Source organism: Vespa crabro, chromosome 19 (assembly GCF_910589235.1).
Source record: "Vespa crabro chromosome 19, iyVesCrab1.2, whole genome shotgun sequence".
Lineage (NCBI taxonomy): Eukaryota > Metazoa > Arthropoda > Insecta > Hymenoptera > Vespidae > Vespa > Vespa crabro.
In genome coordinates this window covers 1,676,132-1,692,913 of record NC_060973.1, presented here as the reverse complement: position 1 = coordinate 1,692,913, position 16,782 = coordinate 1,676,132, and the positions used below count along the sequence as shown (strand labels likewise).

At 27.2% G+C, this 16,782-nt stretch overlaps 1 protein-coding gene across 3 annotated transcripts; it reads left to right on the top strand.

Moving 5' to 3' along the window:
- Positions 1 to 2,064: 2,064 nt before the first annotated feature.
- Positions 2,065 to 16,760, top strand: LOC124430679 (tumor protein D54). 3 transcript variants are annotated; one of them, XM_046977604.1, is made up of 6 exons: positions 2,065 to 2,351; positions 12,244 to 12,374; positions 13,251 to 13,399; positions 14,418 to 14,477; positions 15,150 to 15,312; positions 15,776 to 16,760. In XM_046977604.1, the coding sequence occupies exons 1-6, from the start codon at positions 2,333 to 2,335 to the stop codon at positions 15,911 to 15,913; spliced, it is 660 nt and encodes a 219-aa protein (XP_046833560.1). In that variant the 5' UTR covers positions 2,065 to 2,332; the 3' UTR covers positions 15,914 to 16,760. The 3 variants fall into 3 exon arrangements, with proteins under 3 accessions (XP_046833560.1, XP_046833561.1, XP_046833562.1); XM_046977606.1 differs by lacking the exon at positions 2,065 to 2,351 and adding an exon at positions 9,847 to 10,432; XM_046977605.1 differs by lacking the exon at positions 14,418 to 14,477 and having other exon boundaries at positions 2,067 to 2,351.
- The last annotated feature ends 22 nt before the right edge of the window (positions 16,761 to 16,782 follow it).

Here is a 16,782-nt window from a genome sequence, read left to right as displayed (position 1 = left end):
AGAAAAAAAAGAAAAAAAAATACCAGGAAAAGAAAATAAAAACGCTATGAATTTTATTACGAACGATCGAAAAGAATTTCATTAAATTGCTATGATTTTTATGATTTCACGTTTCTTTTTCTTTTTCTCTTTCTCTTTCTTGTTCCTTTAACCATTGTAACAAACATTTGTAAGAAATTAACAATGGACATAGACACACATACACACACACGTACATACACGCAACATACATACATACATACATACATACATACATACATACATACATATATAGTCGTATATATGGATGTATATATAAATTGATATAATATATACACAAAGTACAAAATTACAAGAATGATTATTGAACAACAACATTGCTAAAGGCTTTTTTGATTTATTTGTCGTAATATTGCAAGCAGAAGCGCTATTTTCTCCGAATCTTTTAAGACAGTCTCTGACTATCTAGATACGCTTCTTAGAAATCAAGCGTTCTCTATCGAGATTCGAGATGTCGATAATTAATAATAATAATAATAATAATAATAATAATAATAATAATAATAATAATAACAATAATTATAATAATAATAATAAGAAGAAGAATAATAATAATAATAATAAAAGATAAATACAAATCTTACGAAGGAAATCGAAGTACATTATATGTAAGATTCTTTATGATAGAGCCTCGATTGTGTCGAAATTGTCAACAATCCAGAAACATCGATATTTCATTGCTAGAAAATAATAATATATTCTTTCGGTTGTATAAAGCTCTTTGAAAATTTTAGATACATGTTAATTAATTAGCATGTAAAAATCTAACGGAATAAATTAACTGACAAGATGTTGTATTCAAAGAATAAGAAAAGAATAAAGAAGGAAAAGAGAGTATTAAATTCAGAAAAAAAAAGAAAAAAAAAAAAGAGCATAAAAAAGCAATAAAACGCAGATAAAAATCAAGGTTCTATCGTGGAATCATTCAATACAAGATCTTGATTAAAATTTATCGATCGATGATGAAATGTAATCCAAGATAACGTGCAGATAAATGCACACCATCATTAATTTTTAACAAATATATATATATATATATATATATATATATATATATATATATACATACATACATACATGGTTATATGGATACACAAACACACACAAAATTTGTATTGATAAGAACGCATAGAAAATGACATGTTAAATAACAATAGCGTGTGTGTACGCTGAATCCACGTAGGAATTGATCTCTGTGCAATACCAACAATTTTTACGCTTCGAAACGACGTAATATAGAATAATCCAATGAAAAAAGAAATAAATAAATAAAAAATAAAAAAAAAATAAATAAATAAAAAATCATTCGTGGCAATTGCCGGAATCAGGAGAGATATAATATTGATCCTGTAAGAAAAAAAAAAAAAAAAAAAAAAAAAAAAGAAAAAAAAGAAAAAAAAAGAAAAAAAAGAAAAAAAAAAGGAAAAGAAAGAAAAAGAAAAATTAATCTTTGTATATGTATATTGAACGGATCGTTGCATTGTATAGAAACATTTCTATAACGAGTTCGCAAATTTTTAGAGGATATTAATTATCATGTTTCTCAGTTGCATATATATGCATATATTTATATATACATATATATTATATATTATATATATTATATATATATATATTTATAATATATGCGTATGTAATATATATTAATATAATATATATGTATATATATATATATGTATAGACGAGCCAGTATATAACTGTACATAGATAAATAGAAAATGAAAAATAAACGTTATTAAGAAAGAACTAGGAGTAAATCTCTCGTTTACCCGTATAATATATGTACATATTTACATATTTACATACATACATATTACATACATACATATTTAATTTAATTTATACATACATATATATATATCATGTATGTATAATAAAAATGTTCAATGATTTCGAATAAGAAATAATAAATAATTACATCGATCGATCGATAACATCGACTACAAACTACAAATTTCCTTTCTTATCGATACGATAGTTCAATAAGCGTCCGCTAGACGGCGCTAAGAACAACGATGTCAGCTCCAATATGGCTGTCACGACATTCGACGCACGGCACTCAGAAAGGATCGATCTCGACCCGGTGACGGAGAACACGTCTTCTGATCTCGCGTATTTCTTTTCAAGAACATTTTCGACGTGCCTTTATCTCATTTTAAACGATATCATTCCCAGTGTATTATTACGAATATAAAGAAAAAGATAGAACATCGAGATAAATACGAGAAGTGTCTTATTAAGCGGACGAGATCTTCTTTAGTAACCAGAACTACTTCGTTTCAACGACAACAAGATGAGCAACGTACCAACAGGTGAGAGAGAAAGAGATAGATAGATTGATAGATACGGAATATCGAATTAATTATAAGCAATATATATATATATATGTATACACATATATCTATCTTTCTCTTTTATATTGCTTTTATATTGATATAGTTTTATCGAATTATAATAATTGACGATGTTTTTACGATTTATGCCTATTACGTATGGTCGACGAAATGCGTTCCATGTTGGCGTGACGAAGAGAAATAGGAAGAGAGAGAGAGAGAGAGAGAGAGAGAGAGAGAGAGAGAGAGAGAGAGAGAGAGAGAGAGAGAGGGTAGAGACAGATGTACTAGAGAGGGAGTAGGAGAGGGAGAAAGGAAGTAGTTCTAACCTAAGCGCATTTTTACGTGAACGTAATCACAGCTGCTATCCTACCGACGCACATATGTTTTTCAGAATGTATTACTACGCCTTTCATGTAACGTTTGAGGTAGATGATTTAATGGTTATTTTCTTTTCTTTTTTTTTTTTTTTTTTTTTATTAATTAATGAAATTTATTAATCTTAATAAATATATATGCTTTGTGTGAGGATGTATTTATACATAATATATGTGTGTACGTATGTATGCATGTATGTATAATAAGAAGATAATTAATATCGATTTTTAGGTTAGAACGTTCGGGGTATTGAACTGATTACAACTGTTCAAATTGGTTAATTTATATTCGAGGAAAATCTATCTCTATCTTTATATCTATCTTTATCTCTATTTCTATTTATTTCTCTCTATCTATTTCTCTTTCGTGTATCTCATCAAACGGAAAAGCCGGCTCACGTTTATTCTCGTTTTAGCCAGGCATAGTAATTGAATTAACGTAATTAGCAAAGAATTTCGTTTCTTAGCAACTCGATTGACTACTTAGTTAATGAGAATGAAGAAGCCATTGGAGAGGTAGTTTGTTAATTTTAAATAATTCGCGATATTTTCTTCTTTTAATTATATATATATATATATATATATATATATATATATATATATATATATATATATTCATTTTATTTATCTATAATAATAATGAGACGTACAATATGTATCTTATCTATCCAATAGAAGCCATGTGTTCCGAATGATCTTTTCTTTTTTATCTTTTAATTTTTCTTTTTTTTTTTTTTTTCTTTCGTTATAATTATTATCCACACAAATATAGTTTAAGTTACGTGCATGTAGTTGTAACGAAGTATAAGATCGTATTATCACATAGTTTTTTTTTTTTTTTTTTTTTTTTTTTTTTTTTTTTACAAGAACATGCACCATGCATTCTTTACAAGTAAATTTTTTCCTTTTTCTTTTTTTCTCCTTTTTTTTTATTGCATTTTCTTTCTGCCCCTCCCCTCCCCCTCCCTCTTATTATAGAGTATATGTGCGTGCAGGAAATAAATACGTGTACTGACCTAACCCAACTACCTTCGGATTATTCGTGTTATATAGTATTATAAAATATCAGCTTCGTTAATATTACTACACTCAAAGCTTTGAAATCAAATATGCACTTTATATTACAGTGGATAACGTATAGAAAATAATCATAAACATTGTGTATCATATATTTACAAAAAAAAAAAAAAAAGGGAACAGAAAAAGAAAAGAAAAAGAAAGGTAGACATAAAAAAGAAGTTTGGGAGAAAAACAAGTTGAAGTTGTTGAAAGAATATATTTGACTTTGTATTATGCATGCGTATATGTGTGCGCGTGTATATTATTCATAATAAGTATAATACATAGCTGGTAGAGATAAGGATTGCTACATTGATAAGCAAAGGTCATGTTCAATATTACTATTTCGAAACGAAAGGCATATATATGTATATTAATGGATAATTGTATTCTTTTTTAATTAGTAGCTATATATATATATATATATATATATATATATATATATATATATATATATATATATATATGACGAACATAATGATATAAGTACACGTATTGTTTATTTAAGAATAACAGGTTGTTTATTTTTAAGAAAACAATTTCTCATACGTAATTCAAAAATTCTTTTAAATTATGTATGTCATTAGACAGGCGAATATTGTTCTTTAATAATTCAAATGACTTATAATTACATATCAATTTCATAAACATCGTTTCGTACGTGTGAATTGCGCGTTACGTTTATATTGTATTCGTTTCACATAGGAAACGCGTAAAGAATTAATCATTACTACTAGTAATAGCATTTCTTTTATTTCTTAATTTATTGATATATTAATTTGACTCTAAGAGAAAAAATATAGATATTCGTTGTTTTTAATTTATTTTCTTTTTGCAATAATAATTTTTTCATTTAATATTATTATAATAATAAATTATTTTATAATTAATATTTTATAAATAACGTATATACAATACATATACATATATATATGTATATATATATGTATATTGGAAATTAAGGATTAATAGTAATAATGTTAAGAATTAATTATAAAATATAACAGATTGTGTATATACGTGTAAAAGGAAAGAGGATCTTTGTTGTGGGTGGTCCTCGATCGAGATGATATTTTCTACTTTATTGAAGGTGAACCAGTAATCACGAGAGATCCCTCTCGATCAATGTGGTTAGTAAGATATATAAAACGAAAACATGAAGAGGAGGACTGGTTATTAATTTTAACTCGTTTATATATTTTTTATTAACAGGATATGAATCACTTTTAGATCTATAGAGACCTTTTTGAAAAATCAGAATTTAAAATAAAATTCATCGTTATTTATGCGCGTTAATTTTTTCTTTTTTTTTTTTTTTTTTTATTTTATTTTATCTTACAAATGGCTACCCGTAAAATAAAGTGACACTTTATACACCTTAACTTCCGTTGTTGTCAATTTGATATATTTGACTTTCGATTAATTTATATTTCGTACATCATATATGTTAATCGAAAATCAATTGTGAAAAATGATTTTCGACGAACAGGATAGATCTTTACAAGTGAATATTCCAATGAATATTCTTAAAGAGCTGTTTATATCAAGAAAAAGAGAGGGGAAAAAAAGAAAAAAGAAAAAAAAAAAAAAGAAAAAATAAGAAAGGAAAAAAAAAATTATGATTTACGTCAAACTCATGTTCTTGTAGAATCTCGTCGATCATATTGAAGTGTTTGTGATCACGTATAAGTACTTGATTCGTGTTTTCAGTCATCGATTGATCACGTTCCGATTAATACTTATCGTTATTAATGCCATTGCATGTTTCCCGAGTACATTCGAAATGATCGAACGAATATAAATATTTAATTTAAGGAGCGAATCAATAATTATTAATGTCGTAAATAATTATTCATTTAAATTAATTTCAATTGGAATAATACGATATGTATTATATGATTTGACTCATTCTATATGTATATATATATATATATATATATTTTTTTTTTTTTTTTCTTTTTCATATCATCGTCGATAAAACTAATTTATGATAACAATATATACATATACATATATAGTAGTAGTACTAGTAGAAGTAGTAGTAGTAGTAGAAATGAAAGAAAAAAAAACAAAAAAAAAATATATATATATATATATTACTTTGTGATTAGAAAATATATTTCTGTATGATTAGAAATTGAATTTCTTCGGATTTAGTTTTCTAATGAAATATTAATATACGATATTAAGAAATGAGTCATCGTTGTGTCAGAGTGACTATAGTAATCTTAAGCTAAGTTGACGTAACTTAGCTTGCTAGTAATCGATAGAAACGAGAAGTTAATGAAGATAACTTTTTTCTTTCCTCTTCTTTTCTTTTCTCTCTCTCTCTCTCTCTCTCTTTTTTATTTCTTTTTTTTTTCTTTCTTTCTTTTTATATCAAAGTGTAAAACATCAAGGATCACTCGAGCACAAACTTTCTTCGCCTTGCTGCTTTTCTTTGCGAACGTATAAAAAATATCTTATGAATCTTTCAACAGGACTTATTTTTCTTTCTTTCTTTCTTTTTCTTTTTTTTTTTTTTTTCTTCTTCTTTTTTCCTCTTCTTTCGTCTCAATAAATTTTCGCTTCGGTACTACGCTCGTTGCAATTTTCATTTTGATTTTGATCTGCGAAGTTTATTATGTATGCATTTCGCTCGGTGGTAAATAAATGAAAAAAGAGCCGAGAGAGGGAAGATTAATATTTTGTTTGATGTCGTTTAAAAAAAGAAAGAGAAAAATTAAAAGGAAATAATATATGGAAATATGCGAGCCCCCATCGTATTTCGTTATCACGTATCTAAATATACATGCACAATGTACACATACATGAACATGCGCACGCGCTCCCGTGTACACGGATATATAAATAGAAGAAAATATTTGTTGAAACGGAAGGAAACAGAAGAAAGTTTTCGATTTTGCTTATCAAATTATTCGTTTCAGTTTCGCAGCTTTAGTTTGTATTGACTTTTTTTGCGAAATAAAAACAACACTTATATATCGTACAATTTCACTTTCGCGTTGAATTCGATATTTTTTTTTCTTCTCCTATTCGCAATTCTATTTATTTATTTATTAATTAATTTTTTTCCCTCCCCATTAGATTAAGTTACATGCGAAAATCGAATCTTTCGAGTTTCAAAAGAATAAGAAGAAAAAAAGGAAAAGGAAAAAAAAGAAAGAGACAAGTGGTACTCGGATACATCTTTAAATCTCGTAGTTAATTAAATACGCCACGAATAGCATAAGACTGTCAGTAGGCACTTAGGCTAGTTTTTTTTTCTTTTTCTTTTTCTTTTTTTTTTTTTTGGGGGGGATAAAAATACACGATGACTATGCACGAAAGTACGTCGTTGTTATTTTTTTATTACATATACAAAATCTAAAAAGAGTAGAAAGAGAGAGAGAGAGAGAGGGAGAGAGAGAGAGAAATAAGATATATATATATATATATGTATGTAGTTAGTATATAACAAAATTGAATTTCTCGACTTTATTTTTAATATTAATTTGTTAATCGAAAATCTGTAATATTTTTATATTATTATTTTCGTCGAATGGATAAAATTTATCAACATTGATTAGAAAATTAGGAGATCGAGGAAGAAAGAAAATTATATTTAAACTTTTCTTGAAAACGAGACTACTATATATATATATATATACATATATATGACAAAGTGTTCGTTCTCCAACCTTCACAGGAGGTTCCACGAAAAGGCGGAGCTATCGATTTCCTTTCATGCTAAAGTAGTTTGGCCAGGTTATAATGCTTGACTACACATTTCTTTCTTTTACCTTTTATTATGTCTTTTTCTCTTTTTTCTTCCCCCCCTTTTTTCTTTTTTTTTCTTTCTTTTTTTTTTTTTTTTTTTTTATTATAAACGTTCCACACGATTCATCGTGTAGAACGATATCGAAGCGAGCAATTTTTTAGCTGAGTATTTCACAAAAGAATTTTGATTATATAAAATTATTGCTTCGCGAATTCTTAAATCATAGTGAAAGCAACAATTCTTTATTTAACAACGTATACTGTTAATTAATTAATTAAAAATCTTAACGACGTTGTAATTGAACACAAAGGATATAATTTCAATTATAAAATTAATTTTGTTTATTTAACCTTAATACAGAACATTCTCGTGTCGTCTCGGAATTTATAGAAATAAATCTAATTGCAAATCGCATCCAACGTTTTCATCCTTGATCAAAATTTCATCTTATACCAGGATGTTGGTAACCTTGAAGTTGTAGTTACATGCCAGAGAAGACCGTATTTAGAAGTACAACGGTAATCTCGGACTCGAGACAATGAACCGGTTTTCGCAAGTGGAGAAACATCTTTCTTTCTTCTCATCTTGGTTAGAAAAGAAAAGAAAAAGAGAAAAAAAATTCCTTTATATTAGAACGGTTTTTGATTAGGTAACCATTACTGCAAAAAGAGAAATATAACTACCTGTAAATTGCTCGTTCGGGTCAATGAACTTCAAATTGTTCAATTCGAGCCGTGGTTAGTTATATATATACATATATATATGTATCAAAAATATATTAAAACTAAGTAATTATTAATTTTATCATTCCGAGAAAAGAAATAAATTGTAACAATTAAAAAAAAAGAAGAAAGAATTTAAGAAAATGAATGTATTTAGGATTATTGGATTTATCCAAAGGAAAAGAAGATAAGGAAAAAATTTCAAAAATTTTAACCAAACGTATATGTATTATGAATTGTTCGATTCATACGAAAAAAGAAAAAAAAAAAAAGAAGAAAAAAAAAAGAAACATTTTTAATAAAACCCAAATATACCTATGAAATATATTTACACGTTATTCCACGTACACAGTGAATTTAAGACAAACAGATTTAATTAAAAAATAAAATACGAAAAAAAAAAAAGAGAAAAAAATATTTGCTGATAGAAGAAGTGAAAATTTGGAAGAATTATAAAACGTAATGTTCGAATGGGAGAATTTGTCGTTGACCCTAGGTCACTGACCTTTATATATAAATTTATACATACACACACACACACACACACACACACACATATATATATATATATATGTATTCATATATACATAACCGTAACAGTATACCGAGAAGAGTTATCTTATTTAAAAGCAGGTTTCTGTGAACGTACTATATCGTTACTGTATATACGTTCAAAATGGAGACTGTTGTAAGCGAGAAGAGAATCCTATCAGAGAACTGGGCCTGATTTCTCTCTCTCTTTCTCTCTCTCTCTCTCACTCTAAGCATATATATACATATATATGTACTCCTTCCTTTCCTTACCATTTCCACTTTACCTTGTCCGGTTTAAGACCCAAAGCTGTTCTCCAATACACAGAAGAAGAAGAAGAAGAAGAAGAAGAAGAAGAAGAAGAAGGAGAAGGCGAAGGCTTACTATTTGATTTCTTTCTTTGAGTTCCTTGATACGTGGCCATCGCGATCGTGGCGCCAACCAACGTCAAGGATCGGCAAGGAACGATCTCTTTCGCGCCAGCTGTTAAGTTGTCGTCGTTTGCGAGTCTCAATTGGTGGTGCACGTGGTCTTCCGTCTTATCCTTCTTATTTTTCTCTTTAGTGTCACTTGAGAATAATACGAATCGTAATAGATACGATCTCTCTCCCATCTTCTTCGATATTTCTTATTTAATATAATTCTTCGTTAAACAGTGTTTTGAGTTGTTGTTGGATGGATAAAATTTCAAAAGGTGGAGAAAGGAAAGAAACAATTTAAAAGAGAAAAATAAATAAATCAATCGAAAAGAGAGAGAGAGAGAGAGAGAGAGAGAGAGAGAGAGAGAGAGAGAGAGAAAAGAAAAAAGATAAGAAAAATTAAATATAAGAAAAGGAAGAAGGATCAAATTAATGGTGGGGTGATATAGAAAAGAAAGAAAGTGGGAAATAATTTTAACAAATGGTGTAATTCGTATTTCGTGGTTGATAATCAATGCTCGATAGATGACGCTGATAAAACGTCGAAGAAAATTGGCGGGAATACTTTGGGAAGAGCGTTTTTCTTTTTTTTTTTTTTTATGAATGATAAACCTACGAATAAATAAGTAAATAAATAAAAAAAAAAAAGAGAGAGAGAGAGAGAAATAAAAAGAAACAACGAAAGGGAAAAAGAAAATAGAGATAGAACGAGAGATATGAAAATTGAGATGTCCGAAACAACGGATAAATATTTATTATCGTCGAGATCTATGTTGCAAGGATCGAGGATTTGTAAAGAACTTGATCAGCAACAGGATGATAATGATGAACATTGTCCAAATGAAAATGATCACGATTACGAATCCTTGGAATATGAAGAAGACGCTTATTATTCGAATTCTACGACAACACCAAGTTTCGATGATATCGATGAATTATGCGATGATGCCGATGAGATCTTTGTTCATTGTTGGCGTGATTCGAATGGAGAAATCGATGAGATCGTAGTGGACGATGTCAATTTCACGATTGAACCGGAACTCCTTAAACCTGAGGAAGTCGGGAAATCGGGTTTACGTGGATTTCGAAAGAAAAGATCGGTCAGAGTGATATTTCAAGATTTTTCTAAACCTTATCTTGTGAAGATCATCAACAGTCAGAATTATAAGAAGTTATTAGAATTGGTGAAAGGTGCATCGAGTTTATTAAAAAAAAAAAAAAAAAAAGAAAAAAAAAAGAAAGAAAGAAATATCCTTTCTTCACTATTAATCTTATTTTTGATTTTCTATAACGTTATTTAATTTTGACATCGTGTACTAATTTAATTCATTCCTTTTTTTGATTTTCTTGCAATAAACTTAATTGTTAATTGTTCAAAGATCAATATTAATATTTATTAAATATATATATATATATATATATATATATATAAACTATATATTAAATATAATATATAGACAAATTATAATATATATAGTTGTTAAGAGTTATAACTTTCTCTCTTTTATTTATTATAACTTGTAACATAAGTTACATATTTCTTTATTCAAAACAAAAAAAAAGGAGGGTTAAATATTAAGTACATATATATATATATATATATAATAAATTATAAATTAATAGCTTTAAAGATCATTAAAAAAAAATAAGTCATTTATCTTCTAAAATATTGAACCAGAAAATTTCGTAAATGAGTTATGATCTAATTAGTAGCCTTAATTAGTATTCACGTGTCGAAATTTTGAAAAGGAGGTCATCGGGTGTTATCGGACACGTGAAAGTTTTGTACCAACTTTGGTACTCTATATATATATATATATATATATATATACACACATATGCATATACAATATATATACAGGGTACATATATATACTATATAGACGTTATTAGCTATTAGAAATTGCTCGTAAATTTTACGAACGGGAAAAGAACGCTGTTAACCGCATACCATAGTTCCTTTCTTTTGTTCGAGTTAGTAGTATATATGTACATAGGCCTCTCGTCAAGTATCGTTCCAACCTTCGACGTCATGCTAGTTAATCTAGTGATTAATTACAACCTGCAATCACGTACATCGTTAGTCAATATTTTTTTTTATTGTTTCTTTTTCCTCCTCTCGGATGTTCTCATTTTCCTTCTTTTTCTTTTCTTTTCTTTCCTTTTTCTTTTTTGTTCTCTCATCAAATTCTTATCCCAACGAGGTCGAGAGTAGTAATCTTGTCCTGTTCGTTTTTTTTTTCTTTTATTTTTTTTTTTGTTTTTCTTCTTCTTTTGTAATTCTGAAGCTATAAACAACATATAAGATTAAAGAGAATAATATTATACTCGTTAAAGATAGATATCTCATAGTTGCGTAGTTTTCTTATTACGCAGGGAAGATTGTAATGCGATCGATAAAACGACAATGATCTAAGCCCGTTAGATCTTAAGACGAAGACGACGATGAACTTACGCAACAAACAAGTTGAATTTCTTCGATCAGTCACTGTACGTGACTGGGGCTTGTTGTCTCTCAATTTTCCTTCTACAGAGAATATAGATTTACATAATTATTACTTAGGGAAATGAATTTTAAAAGAGAGAGAGAGAGAGAGAGAGAGAGAGAGAGAGAGAGAGAGAGAGAGAGAGAGAGAGAAACAAAAACAACAAGAAAAAGAAAAGAAAAAGGAAAATAATGTTAAAAGGAAAAAAGGAAAAAAGATCGCATGATGATTTTTCAATGTATACAAATATTTTTCGATATAAATTGCTTTTATTTTCTGCGGGGATTTTTCTTTTTTTTTTATTTTTGTTTTTATTTATATCTCCTTTTTTTTTTTTATTGTTCATTTAATGAGGTTCTATTATGGTAACGATCGTGATCGAGAAATTAGATATTCTATTCTATTTATTCCTATGTATGTTTGTTGTGTATATGTGTCTATGTATATGTATTAGAGTTTGACGAGTCAAGGAAGAAGGTATTTTTTAAAGCGCAATACTCATTTCTGTTTTCATAGGAGAGGATGCCTCTCTTCACCCAGCTGGTTCTCTTTCTCCATCGGCTGACAATGCAGCGAACGAGTTGCAAGGACTCACTTTAGAGGAACAAGAAAATCAGAAAGCTATTTGGAACGCGGAACTTGCTAAGGTATATGAATATATGTGACATGGATGTCTTTGAGTTCAGATACTGGAGTACCAATTAACTGTTCTAATTAATAAAGAGAGAGAGAGAGAGAGAGAGAGAGAGAGAGAGAGAAGAAGAAGAGAGAGAGATAATAAAGTGGATAGATGATGAGAAAATTAGTTTTTATTATATCAAAAATACTTAGTCTAAAAAGAATAAATAAATGAAAGGAAAACAAAATAAAATAATAATGGTGATGATGATGATGATGATGATGATGATGATGATGATATTTGAGACATAGAATTTATATTAGAAAATGTTTATTATTTTGTGTTAAATAATAATAATAATAAAAAGATATTTTTATTATAAATATTATATATTATAATTTATTATAAATATTGGAAGATTAAAATAATAAACATTATATTATAACGTTACAATTATTTCGTGTTATATAAATAATGAAGAACGAAAGATAGTTTTATCGTAAATAGATTATATGTTGAGGATTAATATAATTAAGTATGAAAATATTGTATATAAATATTAATATATATATATATATATATATATATATATATTTTTTTTTTTTATAATTGCTCACGTACAATATAATTATATTATATTAATTTTCATTATTATACGAATCTACAAGTAGCTTATCATTATATTAAGTAATTTTCTTACAAAAAAAAAAAAAAAAAAAGAAATTAAATAATAAAATTTCAATGAAATGAAATTAAGATTGGTGCAAAATTAAATTTTACTACTTTTACGTTTCTAATATGATATAAATCTCAATTATTTTTCCACCAATCTGACTTACATGATTTATTGTTATATTTATTTATTTATTTATTTATTTATGTATATACATGGTATATGTCGTAGATCGAGGAAGAAATAAATACACTCAGGCACGTATTGGCGAGCAAGGTGAGGGTTTCTCAAGAACTAAAGAGGAAATTGGGCATCAGCGTTTGGAAAGAACTTACCGATGACGTGAATCAGGGCCTGAAGAACGTTAAGGAGAGTCAAGTGTATGTGTGACTCCTTTTGAACGCGCGCGCGCGCGCGCGTGTGTGTATATGCGTATGTATGTATGAACGTATGTATGAACGTATGTATGAACGTATGTATGAATGTATGTATGAATGTATGTATGTATATATGTATGTATGTTTGTGTATAGAAAGTCTATCTAATACTACTATACAACTCATTTATACTACTATACACTCATTTTCATTCTATTTGTCGATATTATCACTTGTCATCGTTTTACACAAATACACATACATACACGCAGACACGCACGCACACAACATACGCACATATATACGCATATATACTTGACTATCAGTAACATATAAGAAATGTCGAGCAAAAATATCGCAGCATGATTGATTGATTCGCTCGATCATGATTTAAATATTAGAAATCATTTATGATTTTAATCGCTTTTATTTCAAATATTTATTCATCGATAACAACATTCTTTGTTAAAATGATGCTTCCAATTCCTAAGATCATAGATTTTAAAATACGCACACACACACATACACACACATGTGTATATATATATATATATATATATATATATATATATACATATATTATACATAATCATCCTTGTAGCAAATATTAGAAACGATAGAGAGCTTGGCATTTGGAGAAAGCTTTAGAGCGAGTAATAGAATATCAAGGACGTTACGTTCGTGTTCTATAAATGTTTTATATATTTTTTTTGTTGGAGTTTAACGATAAATTTTTATATATATATATATATATATATATACTTTAGAAAAATTGATCGTTTTATTTGCATCAAAAATTTTTCGTTATTACTTCATTGATTTTGTTAATTTATTTATTTATTTATTTATTTATTTTATTTTTTATTTTTTTACGAGGCGTAGAACAAAGATGTACATCTACTAGACAAAAGTCCATTACTTCTCTACTTGTCCATTTTTATTTACATCTTCTTCCTACTTTCTCTATTCAGACACGTAGAACATTTCTTTTCTTTGACTTTTGGTTGGGTTCTTTATTCAGTTATCAGAACGTTGGAGAGAAACTCGGTCAGTTCAGCAAGGCGATTACCGACAACAGTTTGTAAGTACGCAAACCATAGTTTCTGCTATCAAAGATCCAACGTTCCTTACCTTTTTTCAATGTTTCAATGTTTTAATGATATTCTTTTTTTCTTTTCCTTTTCTTCTTCTTTTTTTTTCTTTTCTTTTCTGTTTTTTTTTTTTTTTTTTTTTTAATCATTATTATTTCACGTTATCGTGCGATGTTTTCTTTCATTCTTTTTTTCGCTTGCTGCTTCCTTTCTTTTCATTTTTTTTCTTTTTTTTTTATTTCTTTTTTAATTTTAATTTTTATTCCTTTTTTTTTGTTTTTTTTTGTTTTTTTTTTTTTCCCCCAATACAACAGATAAAACACAAATCTCGCTTTTATTTTCATTTCACGTGTTATTTCTCACATGCTACTTATTATCATCATGCAAGCTTATCATTAATATTAGATTGGTATGATTTATATTTAATTATGATCATGTAAAACTTAGATAGTTCACATTGAAAATATAAATGAATGACTAATTGGATATGTATGTTTGAGAAGGAACGAACGTGTGTTCTGTAAAGAATCAATATTAACATATTATTATTAGAACGTATGTAAATTGTATACGTATTATTAACAAGTACAAAATTAATTTGTTAACTTTTTATCTATTTTATTTAAAAATGTAAATCAATTAATTTTGTTTGTCTTATTTAGATTCCAAAAGACTGAGTCGGTCTTTAAAAGTACAGCCGAGAAAACAACGAGCATTCTTGGTGGTTTTGGCAGTGGCATTTCTATGAAATTAGGTCAGATGCGTAATTCAGATAGTTTCCGTTCTTTGGAAGAAAGAGTTGGATCTGCTTATGAAAATGTTAAGGTAAATGTATCTAGAAATATGTAATATATATATATATATATAACTCCTTGCATTATAATATATATTTTATTAATTTTTGATCAATTAAGTCTGATCTGATTTTTTTTTTTCTATTTTATATATCTCACGTAAAATATATACATATATTTTTTGCAAAGTGATTTTTTAAAATTATGCTATGTTAATAATTTTTATAAAATTATTTATCTATTTAATATATCTATTATTATTATTATTATTATTATTATTATTATTATTATAAATGAAGTTGGTCGCTTGTGAAATGATGGCTCAAAAAAAACAAAAATGTAGTCTTTTTTCTATGGTGCAAAGGGTTAACAAAAGTTCTATGATATTTGAAAATGATATATATATATATATATATATATATATATATATATATATATCATAAAAATATAGATATGTATTTCATACGTTTAATATTAATTTTATTGATTGTTAGACAAAAGTCGTGCCTTCGAGATCAAATTCGACGCAGAGCTTCGACGATGCATTACGAGAAGCAGAAGCAACGAGACGTGCATCAGCAGCACCATCAGCAACCAGTCCGACCATTCCCGAGGACAAACTTCTCTCTTAGAGTTGACTTTGAATTCTTTAATGGTCACCTATCTCTCCTATTCCGCGCTACACACGCCAACGATTTATATGATATCGATCGTAAATTCTTTTATGATCGAAGACTATCTCTATCTCGCCCTATGCGCTCTATCACTTAATTAATTAATTGTCCATTGCATTTTTATAATAATCGGGAGCTAATCCACCGAATCAAGTGTACGGTTGGAGAGAACTTATTATTATTATTATTATTATTATTATTATTATTATTATTATTATTATTATTATTATTATTATTCTTATTCTTATTCTTCTTATTATTATTATTAGTATTCTTATTATTATTATTATTATTATTATTATTATTATTATTATTATTATTATTATTATTATTATTATATTAAAGGAAGGAAAAAAGGACCATGAGCCTACAAAAAAAAAAAAATAATGAGGAAGATTTGCCAAGCTCTTTGCTCATCGTTTTAAAATAATTACTATTATTATTATTATTATTATTATTATTATTATTATTATTATTATTATTATTATTATTACTATTATTATTATCATCATTATTATTTTTATTATTATTATTTTCTTTACTTTTATTATTATTATTATCATCATCAGAATGATTATTGTTATTATTATATTTTTTTTATATGATATGATCATGTATTTCGGAACGTCACGAGCAATAATGTTATTGGCTGGAATGATAAGAAAAAAAGAAAATTGTTCTTATCGATGAAGATTTAGGACAAAAATGAAAGAATGTTATTACGATACGTTCAAAGTAAATAACGTATTATGTTTACGCGATTAAAAAATATTGAACGTTATAAAAACGACACGTAAACTCGCAATTAGAAATTAATATTTCGACGA

Bases quoted from the DNA above. Each gene is read 5' to 3' on its own strand.
- LOC124430679 (XM_046977606.1), top strand. From the start codon at position 9,958: ATGAAAATTGAGATGTCCGAAACAACGGATAAATATTTATTATCGTCG. The intron at 13,400-14,417 runs GTATGTGTGACT...TTCTTTATTCAG, and splicing joins AACGTTAAGGAGAGTCAAGT to TTATCAGAACGTTGGAGAGA. The intron at 15,313-15,775 runs GTAAATGTATCT...ATTGATTGTTAG, and splicing joins CTGCTTATGAAAATGTTAAG to ACAAAAGTCGTGCCTTCGAG.